Source organism: Cladophialophora immunda (assembly GCF_000835495.1).
Source record: "Cladophialophora immunda strain CBS 83496 unplaced genomic scaffold supercont1.5, whole genome shotgun sequence".
NCBI classification, from domain to species: Eukaryota; Fungi; Ascomycota; class Eurotiomycetes; order Chaetothyriales; family Herpotrichiellaceae; genus Cladophialophora; species Cladophialophora immunda.
The window spans coordinates 2,162,867-2,175,519 of NW_015622545.1; the positions used below are offsets into that span (position 1 = coordinate 2,162,867).

Here is a 12,653-nt window from a genome sequence, read left to right on the forward strand (position 1 = left end):
CTGAGGATATTGCCATCCACGATCCCTTTCCGTCGAGCCACTGCTCTCCTAGCGCCAAAGGCTACTGCAAAATTCAATACGAGAGGCGTCTGCGTTCCGTTCTCAAGACACAAGATTGTCAGGACAGCTCATACGTTCATCTTACAGAGTTAGCGACCATGGAATCCATTTCCAAGAATGCTTCGATGCCTGGTTGCCGAGGCGTATTACGCTTTTATTCCCAAGAACCGCTAATATCGGCATGAAAAGAATTTGGGGTGACCATATACCAACAACTCTGAAGGATCTCTCTGAACCGTCACGTCAAAGGGTACTTGGCCAACTAGATTGAATGACTCAAGAACTTCACTCTCTCAAGTCTCCAACTGGTACATAGGCGGAGAGTTGCACGAAGGGAGCAGAGACAACAGACTATCGCTACCGAGTCCGGCACGTCACGGCAGCCTACACTGGGCCATCCGACTGCTGGAACTGAGTCAATTTCCATTCTTACGACGGCCGCATTAACAAGGCGAATATCTATTATGCGACACAATGACCTAGAATGGATCAAAGGAGGACGTTTGCAGTGACGTTCCGATTTAGTTTCCACGAAGCAGTTGTGTCGACCGAGAGACAAAGAATGCCACCAGTTAGGGCAGCGGCACCACCAAGAATGCTGTCGGTCACAACAAAACAAGGGGCTCCGAAACACTAATCAGTGTGGTGATCGCCTTTCGAAGCGTCCAGGTATTGATCTGTTTCAGTAAACAAGACAGCCGCCAAAGCCGACTTTACGTTCAATTGTGAACACAACCGTCGCAGGTATCTAACGTCTCAAAAATCCCATGTTCCTCCCGCGACAGACTCAGTGCCAGTCTCACAACGAGCAGCTTCATTGAACTCCTATCCGCCTCGCGCAGATGGCTCCTAGACACAGCTATAAGGCCCGGCGACGATCCGTCAAAGGTTTGCTTCTACTTCCGCCGTTCCATTACACAAACAAGCCATATTGACAGTTCCAAGGCAACCATGCAAAGAGTGCTCCGAAGAACGAAGACTTGCTGATTTCTCACCCACGACATCTACAATCATCCATTACAGCTACCGTCCAAGACCCCCTACCATCTCCACAGGCGTTGATCCCCCGTCCAGTGACCAGAGCCCAGACGAGGAAACTCATTGCTGAAGCCAAAAGCCCGCAGGAGCCACTACGACGAGATTCATCATCCCCAACCATACCTGCTAGAGCTTCAGGAGAGCACATTGACAGCTCACACATTCGGAAAGACCTGGAGCCAAACTATCCTCCAGACGGCCACTCCAACAAGCAGCTTCGACAATACGTACCGGGACTCAAACTCTCCAGAGAGAACTTGAAGAAGCTCCAAAGGCAACTTCATAGTGCGTCTTCTGAGATGAGCCCAGTCCCCGCAACTAGAGGTGGCAAGCGAGGTGGAAAGCGTGGCGCAAGGTTGACAAGAGCTACGTTGACCCAGTCAGAGCTGCCTCGAGATTCTGCGACTGAGACCACCACATCGATATCACCTGCTCGTTATCGCCAAGAAACCCTCGCCAATGTCAAGATTTTTGTGAAGAATATGGTACCCCCGCAAGATATCCGATCCCAGGTGGACGCCATCTTCAATCGTGGGATATCCAAAGAGAGGAGGAATGAAATCTCCAAGATAGCGAAGCGCATGTCCAAGCACTTTGAAGCTGTCGCTACAAGTAACCGTCGAGAAGATGACTATATCGAGGTGGTGGTTTCAGCTCTAATGGCACTGGACGAGGAGATTGTGTTTGATTTTGTGAGAAAGGCTGGTATAGCACTCCCTTCGCATTCTGACAGTGTATGTTGTCGCGAGCTAACCCTTGTGCTAGATTTAAACTCGAGCCTCATTCCCAAACTTCCGCAATTATCATCAAACAACGAAGCTGATCACATTAGCGACAGGCCTACAGAGCGGCAACGGGCAAACACAGACACCAAAGAACCTTCGGACGCATCACAGTCTGATGTCCTTACATCCGAGAGTGAACCGTACAGTGGTGTTAAGACGCCTCGTCCTGACTGCACCATTGGTTTCAAAGTCTCCACGATATCTGACGTGCTGTCAAACCATGGCATATGCACGTCGCAGGTGGAGACGCTGTTGACGACCTTGCAATGCGAACATATCCTTTACTCAGATCCGACTGCAAACTTTACATTTGTTCGATTTCCCACCCTGGTGGTTGAAGGAAAGGCATATGGGACTGGAAAGACCATGTACGAAGCCGAGAATCAAGCCGCGGTCGCCGCAAGTTGCATGATCAACCTCTTTCGACAGCTCGATGACGTCCACGATCGATACGCGCCCGACTCCCCATGCGGGAGAAAGACCCCCGTCGTCTTTTCCATAGCTATATGGGGACCGATGATCAATCTTTGGGTTCATTATCCCTTAGTAGAGAAGAACATCACCTCCTATCGAATGAGCGTCTTGAAGACGTACAACGCATCCGTGCCCGGTGACCTGGAAATCTTTCTTTCGATGGCCGAGCAGTTCATGAGCTGGAGTCAGGAGGACATTTTGACGGGAATAACGGGTCAGTTGCTTGCGATAGCAGAGCGTGCACCATTCATGTAGGAAACAACCTCTGTGCCGGCGACGAAATGACTCGGGCTGCTCCACGCATCGAGGACGCCTCAAGGCTTCGGATTAGGGTGGAATTGACTTGGGGATCCTTTGGTTGCTCCGTGTTTCGGGAAGGACAACCCCAGCAATCTCAATTCTCCTTCTGGGCAGCTGTTTCAAGGGGTACACGGATACACGTAACTAATATAGATATATATAACTATTGAGACCTGTTGCTGGGTCAACGCGATTCTCACAACATCTTGCGACCCAAGCATCGAAATTCCGAACCACCTTGACCTTCGCGGAACAAGTCACGACACGTCTCCACAAAGAGAATTGCAGAGGATGCATGGTGATCATGTCCGTCCCCTTATGCATATGTACGTTCTGCTCTCGGCCTCAGGGAAGCTTTGGCCGAGAGACCTGTGCAGGGGTGCCAGGGCCTCAACCATATGTCGAGATCGATTGGTTCAGAAGACCGAAATCAACACCTCGCGAGAGACAGATCTGGCATGTCAGTGTATTTCCTTTAATTCGGCTTGCGTTGCATGTCCACTTGGTGGCAAACCACTGCGCGTGTTGCTGGATCAAGGGTCAAGATCTAGTGGCAGCGAACCAGGCCACCATTGTTCAGTCACCGAACTAAATTTATTGAGCCACTCTGTGTTGGCACAACACTTTGCTGCATTGCATCGTCTGTCGAGGGTTGTGCTGGCTTTCGATAAGCTAGAGACCGCAGCACCTTACGGCCCTCGTTCAGGTGTGCAAAGTTTTGTCCGAGCGGCGATGTTTCCAAGGACGGCGGAGTCTGTGAGAGACGAAAGATGAGTCTGCATCTATTGTTCTGTTGCTTTCAAGCTGCGTCTACGCCTACCTCCTCTGCTCTGTATACTCGGTGCGACCAGAAACAACCAATGGTTCCGTTTCGGTTTGGCTAGGGCCCGCGGGGATCGTCCGGCCATCTCCTCCTCCCGAACATCTGCAATCTAAAGGGCTGAGCGCACGATGCGTTACGGTTTTCCTCCTAACGAGACTTCGTAGAGTCATTCGTTAGCCAACGACCACCGATACGCTAGCATGGAGAGCCTAGGCACTTCAGTGCTGGTTGTCGACGCCGTTGAATCGAATGATAGGGTCAAGGTAGAGATAGGTCGACCATCACATATTATTACGCCACTGGGAGGCTCATTTTGGCCCCCATCACGTTCATGGCGACCGCAAGATAAGGCTGGTAAGGCCCTTCTCTGGCCCCTGGTTCGGCTTGAGACACGTCAGCTAGCTACAGTGTCGCGACGCGTTTACAATGAGCTTACTGGCTGCCCCAGAGTCACGAGGCGGTTGAAACAACACCAACTACCAGACTAGCGACCTACAGGCACTCGGTATGGAGTTTTTGATACCACACTCATTTCAGCCGCAACTCCTATAAAAGCAGTTGCCATCAGCCCGATCGAAGGGAAAACACCGCTCTCTGCCGATTTCTTCTGCCTCTCACGCCACGTTGTTCGCTCCCTCCCACTGTTAACTGCAAGGACTTTGCGGAGGGCACAAGATGGCGGCTTTTCGGCAACCCCAGACGGCAGCTGCTCTCTCCCCTGCGGAGATGGAGCTCAGACTGCTGTGGCAGGACGCAGAAGTTGAATTCAGGCAGATGACAAGAAGGAGTTTGACGACAGACCAAGAGAAGCGACTGGAAGATGTCCTAGCCGATCTCGATAGGAAGTATCGGCCCCCCGAGTCTGAGGCTGGCAAGGACTCAGCCAAAACCAAAGCAAAGATTCGTGCCACTATCGAAAAGGTCCTCAGCTGTATCCAATTGCTCGGTGGCTTGGCTGCACAAGGTGCATCGATTGTGTTTGGACCTGCCACCCTATGCTTCAACGCCATCTCGTTTCTAATCGATGTACCCGGCAAGGTCGCCGCAGTTTACGAAGGAGTGGGAAATCTGTTTGAGGAGATCTCGCACTCTCTCGTGCTGTTCAAGATCTATGAAAACTATAATAAGCTTGATCCGGACTTGAGAGATGGGACGCACAAGCTGATGATGTCCATTGTGAGGATATGTGGGCTTTCCATCAAAATGTAAGCGCTTCCCAGTGACTCTACCCCGACTCTGGCCCGACACTGGTAGATCTACTCATAGCTGGGAGTCGGGACATTCGATTCCTTCCACACTTCTTCTGCTCTCACGCTTCACTGACACTTGTCTAGCATTGAGGGCGGAGTCTGGCACCATGTAAAAGTTGGGGCAAAGATCACTTTCCTGAACGACGACTCCGGTGTTAAGAGCGAACTTACCAAATTTAAAGCTCTGATTGAAAAACAGAGCCGGGTTACCGACGCCATCACCCTTCAGCATGTTCTGAGCAGCGAAGACAGGATTTTCGAGGTCCTCCACGCTCAATATGAAACTGCAGAGAAACTCACGAACCTGGAAACGAACATAAGCATGGTGGCCGAAGACGTAAGCGATCGTAAGATGCGCATGATACTCTCCGAGAGACTTGACGCTATGAGCAGAATGTTGTCAACCTCAACGGCATCAGCTCAAGAAGCGACGAAAGCAATGCTCGCCATGAGGAACGATCTGCTTGCAGGCAGTGCTCAATGGTTACTGGAACATGACGACTACAAAGAATGGAAGACAGCAGAGGCCAACGCGATCCCTTTGCTCCTAATTTCGGGAGAGAAGCACACTGGCAAGTCTTTCCTGCTGGCGGCCATAGAAAAAGACCTCCGCGAGACTGGCCGGGACGTCTCCATCGCTTACTACGAATTTACGAAGCGTGAAGCGAAAAGCGCAAAAGAGAAGCACAAGGAGGACGTGGTGGCGGCCATGAAATCAATGTCCCTACAGCTGGCCAGCCAATACAAGCAGTACGCCACTGAGATGGCCGGCCTCAAGGACGATTTCAGGCCACCAGATAGCAAGGAGAAAGAGCTTTGGGAGAAGCTATGGTGGGACAAACTGCAATTCTCGAGATACCCCCAGACGAAGGAGACGGCAAACTTCATCCTGATGTTTGATGGCCTCGAAGACTTGTCTGAAAGCAATTGTGCTAAACTCCTCAAACTCCTCAAAGCAGTCCGAGATGATAGCCGTTCCTCAACCATTCGGCAGCATATTCGTATCATAGCCACCGCCAGTCCGAAGATATTCGAAGACAGCCCCATCAAACCCATCGAAATCGCTGACCACAATCTATCCGACATCAAAATGTACATCGAAGACCTGCTTGAAAAGGATGAAATTCTTCAAGGTCAGCACGTGGAGATGTTAGATCTTCTGAAAGCGATTCGCACAACGCTTCCCGAGGTAGCCTCGGGGTCCTTCTCCGTTGTACAACAAAAGCTCGAACGAATCCGAGAGGCAGTGGATTCGGACGCATACCTGGACGATGTACAGACGATCTTGTCCGAGAATCCAGCCGACGATCTGGGCAAGCTTGCGCGCAAGGTCATTAACGACTTGAACGCGGCCCTGAAATCTCACGACATAGACCAATTAAACGAGCTTCTTCACTGGGCGATATTCGGTTTTGAGTACTTCACGGTTGACCACCTCAGAGCAACTATCTTTTTGAACTCTGGAAAGGCCTCATTGCAGCCCTTTGAGAGAAAGTTGAAGGAAAAGTTTGCAAGAATTTTACATGTCATTGACGATCATGTGGAGGTAGACGTTGACATTGAAAATCTATTTCGAAGCCAGGACAGTCCTGTATCCGAGACTGCGACAGTACCGGACTTGGAAGCTGCCCGGATATCGATGACGATTTCAATTAACGAAGCAGACCTACGGACAGTTCAGCAGTTTTTCTGGGATCTCACCGATAAACTCAGAAGCGGGAGGTTCGACTTTTCCACGGACAAATCGAGCTTGGGCGGCAAGGGTGTCATCCAGACCGATGTAGTCCGAGCAAGCTACTACCTCTCCGAGCAACTTTTGAAGCTTTTGAACGACGAGCCTCACGAGAAAACCCAGTGCCTTGTTTCATATGCGCTGAGATATCTCACTTACCATCTAGGCAAGGTCAAAGAATCCCTAGAACAAGGCCGGTTAGGTACCTCGGAACGGATGATTCTCGCCAAAAGACTCGTGGATCTCCTCAGCGACGTGGAGGGAATTGAGAAGTTCTGGACTACGAGGAATGAGCTCTCCCCAAACTGGATCGACCCCGATCAAGTGAAAATAGTCCGCGATTTGCTCAAGGACGAAAAGACCGTAGCCGTGCTCCAGCCAAAAGAGAGACGTTGGGTTAGAGTCCACACTGCAGATTCCGAAGGAAAAGCGGGCATCTATAAGCCCATAACACTCATGGTTGCTAGGCGTTGGCTGCGAGATCGTTCTTGGGACGTGTATCCTGCGTACAACTGGATACACAAATATATTGCTTTGGTTTGTCACATGTCCCGCCTCTGAATGGATGGTGTTTCTGACGAAGACAGCAAAACTCCAAGGACGAGGAAGCCGCCGACAAACAGAATCAAGATGATGGTGATAAAGACCGCGACGAAAGTAACGGTGAGGCTGCCGCTGACGGACTCGAAGCGCTTGTGAACTCAGAGCCAGAACCTGCACCATCTTCCAACGTTGAAGATATTGTCTCTGCTGCGACTTGGGTCCAACAAGCGCTGTCGCTCAAAGATGAAGAACTGAACGCATTATGGTACGACCGTCTTGGGGAAACCTGCTACGAATCGGACGAGTTCCAGGCCGCCAAAGATTTCTATGAAAAAGCCAAGGCACTCCCTGACTGTCAATGGACTGCAAATCAAGGCTGGGCTCTTGCGGTGGACAGACTGAGTCAAGGTCAAGACGACGACGAAGCCAAAAAGAAGGACCTGAAAGAGTCCGCCTGCAATGAAATGGAGATAGCCCTCGCCCACCTGAGATCGAAGTTGAATACCGCTGATTTCGGGAATGACAACAAGGATGCCCTCATTCTAGGTCTAAAGAAACAGGCTTCGTGGCAATCGGAGCTCAACTCAATGGATAAGGCTTTTGCACTCTACGAAGAGGCCCTCGAGGTGGATCCTAAGGAGCATGCGATCCGCTGCGACCTGCTCAAAGCCATGTATGCGCAAAACAGAGAAGCCGACGCAAGGGAAATGCTTCTTCGGATGATAAACCAGCGGGGGGATCCCACGGAGCTCGATCTTTTCTCAGACTTGCTTTTGTACCTGACTGAGAGTGAGGAGTACTATGTATCTCTGCGACCGATCGACATTATCCTAGCCTTGGCTCGCACGGATGAGAGGCTCAATGTCCAGACATTGGAAGCATTGCAAACGGCCATTCGTGATGCCAGAAAGAGCAACCTCGCAATCAATGAAGGTATGCTTCTCCTGTATGAAGGCATCGTCCTCACACACGGCGCCACGGATGATGCTCGTGTTCAGCAGGCAATCCGCTGCTGGGAGGACTGCCAATCTCTCTATCTTTCATCTCGTTACGACTTGGTCATAACCCAGGCGCTCGCGGCTCGCCTTGTGGCGCAACACTATTTCCATCATACGGTGAAGCCCGGCACTGCAGCCGAAGAGCGCATGGAGTATGTGAGTAGACTCCTCAGGCTGAAGCGCCTTTCGACTAGCTGGATTCACAGCTTCCGCCCCAACTCTTATCTTGCCTCTTACTACGTCAGTCAAAACCAACTGGAGGAGGCACGGCAGCTGTTCATGGAAGACATGGTGGCAGCAATGGAGATACTTTTTGATGGCGACCCGGAAAATGATTCCTATGGGTACAGGTATCTAGCCGACATCCTGATGCATACCGGAGATGACCTCAACGCCCTCAGTGCGTGGTCTTTACTTGGCCCGAACGACCTGTTCAAGAGTAGCGGTCCTCAGGACCAGCACTCGAACGACGAAAATCAAGATGGCATGCCGAAAGAGAACGGTGGACCTGAGGCAAAGCCTAGCGAGTCGACAGAAAATGGATTTGCCGAAGAGGGAGACAACCCTGAGGCTCCGGCCACCGACAAGGCTGAGGACGAAGACGACGCCGAGATTCGTGATGGTCCACTTGGGAACACTTGCGATGGGCTCTGTGACCATACATGTAAGTCCTGAAACAAACCTGCGCTGTCTGTTGGGGGAGCAGCGTTTGGAAGTCTCTCCTCCTATAGAAACAACCCCTAAATACTAACGTGAAATCAGGGCATTATGCAGATGATTTCTATGCCTGTCGGTATTGCCCAGACACGCAGTTTACGCCCGACTGCCTCGACAAGCTGAAGGCGAACAAGCTCGAGCCATATATCTGCCACCCTGGCCACAGCTGGCTGCATGTGCCAGCGTGGAGCGACAAAGACGCGCTCGAAGTCGGCCCAGGAAAGGTCCGGGTGCGAGGCCAACTTGTGGATGGTGCACGAGTGGGTGGGGAGATTGTGGATATCCGGCAGTGGCTGGACGAGATCCGCGACATATGGAAAATACCGAAAAAGGAGGACGTGCCTATCATCGCTGAGCCGGCCTCGATACTGAATGGATCGAGCAAATGAGCGATCCATGGATTGAGCCGGGCCGCGACAGGGCTTCACAGTAACTCTCTAAACTTTGCAGGGCACACCGTGGCCCGATTGTATGGCATTGAACGTCTACCCGCATGAATTGGCACTGTTTGAAGGTAGAGGACTGTTTCCGAGAGTTGAGGGAGGAGTTAGCCGCATCGAGCAGTCCATAGCCACGTACCTGCATGGGCGCCGAAGAGACGAGGCTCGGCAAGGGAAGAATTCGAGGCAAGGCTGAGCCGCAGCATAGAGGCTTGGCCCCGGATTTCCTTAAAGCAGCGCTAGAAGCTTGGTTGCTGGGTTACTTCCGTTACAAACAAAGCGCGTCACGGCTTGACCCCCAAAGTCAGATCAGGACTTCCACCAAGTTATCGACATCCCAAATCCTTTAGCAAACAAATCAATTGAAAGTTCCAAATAGACCGACATCACGTAACCATGCGCATGACTCGTGCAGCCCTGCGAGCCCAGGCTCAAGAGGAACCGCAACTCATTTACGAGGACTCGGACGCGAATGCTAATAATTCGCTACAGGATGATTGCGCCGACGCCAACGCGAACCAGGATCTTGTTCGGCCCCCATTGAAAGACATCACCACCGAAATCAACCCTTCAACCACTGAAGACCCTTTCGCGGACGAAGAGCACGAGCCCATGCAGAAAGCTAAGAGCAGGAAGGGTCGAAAGGCTAAACTTGACAACGTTGGGGAAGAGTCCAGCAAGGGAGAGTCGGACGAGCCACAGGAGCCGCAGCCTGAGGACGCGAGTGACAGCCACCAGCTTGAATCTTCTGAAGGCAGAGGCAGTATACAGGACACGTCTTCGGCTGTCACTATCGAAAAACTTGCTCTCCGCGACGAAGTTACAGCAGAGGCAGTGGACGCGACCCTGGAAGAGCAAGGGATAGCCGAATCAACTTCTACCCCACAACAAAGCCACACGGGCCCTCCAAAGACACCCAAGTTCGATCCATCTGTCCACAGGGCCATGGAAGAGGTCACGCCATCTGCCTCGAATACTGTCGAGGATTCGTTTGTGGAGAAGATCACATCAAGAACCCCAGGCAGATTGCAAATACTTTTGAATGAGAGCAAGTCTCCAGATCCCTTCGCCGAACAGATGAGGTCCCGAACACCTCGGATTGAAGACTCCGTCGAAGCAATTGATGCTCTGGAAGATGCAATCGAGAAGATTTCCGAGACATTGCCTGCCCTGGACGAACTGAAGATTGAATCCCCCGTGAAAATGCGAAAGAGTCCCCCAGCCCGCCTCAACCCCCGCTCGACCACAGCCCCAATAGATCCTCAGAAGAAGCTCACTGGCCGGCAACCAGCACAACCATCTCGGCGCCCTGTGCAGAAGCCTGGAACAACTTCCGGATCTCTAGAGCGCCCGAAATTGAGCGGCGCCCGTGGGTCGTCTACCAACCCGACAGCCAAAGCAACCACCGCCGCTAAACCGGCTAAGCGACCGATTGTTGACGGCCATAAGACGAGAGAGAGTTCTGGTCAGGGTGCAGCACCGCCGCTTTCGTTCTCCAACTCTCCTGTTAAGAACCTTCCAAACACCACCAAGAAGCAGTTACCGAATGGCGCACTGTCTACCAGCAAACCCGGATTCATACCCGCCAAATCCACCAAGTCTCCCACGAAGCCGAAGTTTTCGTTACCAGGAGATGCAGTTGCGGCCAAACTCAAGGCACAGAGAGAAGAGCGGATGAAGCGTGAAGAGGAAGCAGCGAATGAGAAAAAGGCCTTCAAAGCTCGACCGGTGCCGGCCAAGATATCTCGTCCCAGTGTTGTCCCACGAGAGAACAGAGCCAGCCAAGCAAGGATGAGCATTTACGCCATCGGAGGAAACAAGGAGAACGTTGAGCCCAAACCAGCTGCAGCCACTCAGCCAAAACCACGCCCAACATCGCTTGGTCCAAAATCAAAAACATCGGAAACACCAAATGTGAAAGCGAGCGTCCGTCGGACGACCACCTCTGCCACTCCTGCCAAGCCTCGAGCCTCAATTATTCAACTGGCTACCGGTCAGAAGTCCATGGTGACGAAAGAAGACGTCGTCCAACAGAAGGCCAAAGGCAAGGAAGTCTTTGAACGGTCGAAAGCCGAAACGGAGCGTCTGGAGAAGGAGAGGAGGGAAAAGGAAGAGGCAGCGCGGAAGGCCAGGGCGGAGGCGGCAGAGAGAGGAAGACAGGCAAGCCGTGAGTGGGCAGAGAAGCAGAAGAAGAAGATCGCCGCCAAGATCCTGGCTGCGAAGGAGAAGGAGAAGGCCGGCGGTTCAGAGAACGGTGCAGGTCAAGAACAAACAAGAGCTGCGGTGTCGGCTTCGTAAAGGTCTCCTGGGTCTCCCGCATCTCGGCTTCTGGACGAGATACATTTCCTGGTGTGGAATGGGCTGCTTCATTAAAGGTCTTGTTCTTCAGCGAAGGTGTTGGTATGGACAAAACTAGTTTTATGTTTAGGCTTGGAAGACCCAACAAAGGCTCTCGTTCAGGCAACGATTTTGGTGGGATAGTTGTCAGAAGGCACAATGTCGAGCGAGCCGTTAGTACAAGCCGAAACCTCCATTAAATTCAGACTCTATTGTTTGTGCATCTTCCGTCTTCATGGTATTCGTCGAGGGATCCGTGCCTTGGACTTGGAAGTAGTTCGTGTGGTCTTGTACACGCTCTTGTACACATGTCCAAACCAAAGTACACGTCCGGTCCCTTTCTTCAAAGCAAGCATGCTGTAGATAAGCGTTGTATTACGCTCATCCACCATCTTCCGTCTTGGGCTGTACAGGTATTCTGACCAAGGGCACTGGCAACTCTCGTTCTCGCGTTGTCTTCAGATGTCCCGCCCCGTGTTCTCCTTCATCCCCATTCCCGTCCGGGACGTCAGGCGCAGGCGGCGCTGGCGGTTGGGGCACCTTCATCGCCGCCATCCCGATGACCTGCAGCACGTTGTCCCAGTTCGCCAGCACCAGCGCCACCGCCTGCGCGCCGTCTCGCAGGCTCCCCAGCTTCGTCTCCAGCTGCTCCAGCTGCCCCGTCAGGTGCGCGCTCAGGTCGCGCAGTTGGCGCAGGTTCTCGAGCTCCGCGCGTTTGCTGGCGATCCGGGCCTGTAGGTGGGATTGGGCGGGTTGCGAGCTGGAGCGCAGCAGCGTCGAGGATGTGTTGGTGCTGCTGGTGCTGCCACCGCCGCCGCCAATGCCGAAGGAGGTGGAGGGGTAGATGTCCGTGTGACGGGGAAGATAGGACATGTTGGGCACGTATTTTGCCGTCCACAGAGAGAGGGAGAGAGCAGTGTGTGTAAAGGGACAGGCTCTATAATTGTTGGTTCTCGCCCGCACAACTTTGTTCAATGCAGTTCCCGTATTGCCTTGGATGCGGTAAGATGGATTGAGGCACATGCAGAATGACTGCTTCGCGGAAATTCCCCAGGGTCGCGAAGACGCGTGTTCATTGGACCGCGGTGGTGCCAAGCTGGCCACTAGACCAAAAAAGGCACGTTGTTGACGGCGCCGCTTTGGGTGATCCCGACTA

General features: G+C 52.4%; 4 protein-coding genes across 4 annotated transcripts; 3 read left to right on the forward strand and 1 right to left on the reverse strand.

Moving 5' to 3' along the window:
• Positions 1-902: 902 nt before the first annotated feature.
• Positions 903-2,612, forward strand: PV07_08955 (uncharacterized protein; the record flags this gene model as incomplete). The annotated part of the gene is made up of 3 exons (XM_016396172.1): positions 903-948; positions 1,006-1,803; positions 1,864-2,612. 3 exons carry the CDS (start codon positions 903-905, stop codon positions 2,610-2,612), a joined length of 1,593 nt encoding a protein of 530 aa, XP_016246028.1.
• A 1,476-nt stretch (positions 2,613-4,088) lies between these two features.
• PV07_08956 (uncharacterized protein) lies at positions 4,089-9,109 on the forward strand (the record flags this gene model as incomplete). The annotated part of the gene is made up of 4 exons (XM_016396173.1): positions 4,089-4,685; positions 4,815-6,999; positions 7,050-8,667; positions 8,766-9,109. The coding sequence occupies exons 1-4, from the start codon at positions 4,156-4,158 to the stop codon at positions 9,107-9,109; spliced, it is 4,677 nt and encodes a 1,558-aa protein (XP_016246029.1). The 5' UTR covers positions 4,089-4,155.
• A 399-nt stretch (positions 9,110-9,508) lies between these two features.
• PV07_08957 (uncharacterized protein) lies at positions 9,509-11,681 on the forward strand. The gene has a single exon (XM_016396174.1). The coding sequence runs from the start codon at positions 9,557-9,559 to the stop codon at positions 11,456-11,458; it is 1,902 nt and encodes a 633-aa protein (XP_016246030.1). The 5' UTR covers positions 9,509-9,556; the 3' UTR covers positions 11,459-11,681.
• Positions 11,534-12,519, reverse strand: PV07_08958 (uncharacterized protein). The gene has a single exon (XM_016396175.1). It carries the CDS (start codon positions 12,368-12,370, stop codon positions 11,879-11,881), a length of 492 nt encoding a protein of 163 aa, XP_016246031.1. The 5' UTR covers positions 12,371-12,519; the 3' UTR covers positions 11,534-11,878.
• Positions 12,520-12,653: the final 134 nt, after the last annotated feature.

Bases quoted from the DNA above. Each gene is read 5' to 3' on its own strand.
- PV07_08957 (XM_016396174.1), top strand. From the start codon at position 9,557: ATGCGCATGACTCGTGCAGCCCTGCGAGCCCAGGCTCAAGAGGAACCG.
- PV07_08958 (XM_016396175.1), bottom strand. From the start codon at position 12,370: ATGTCCTATCTTCCCCGTCACACGGACATCTACCCCTCCACCTCCTTC.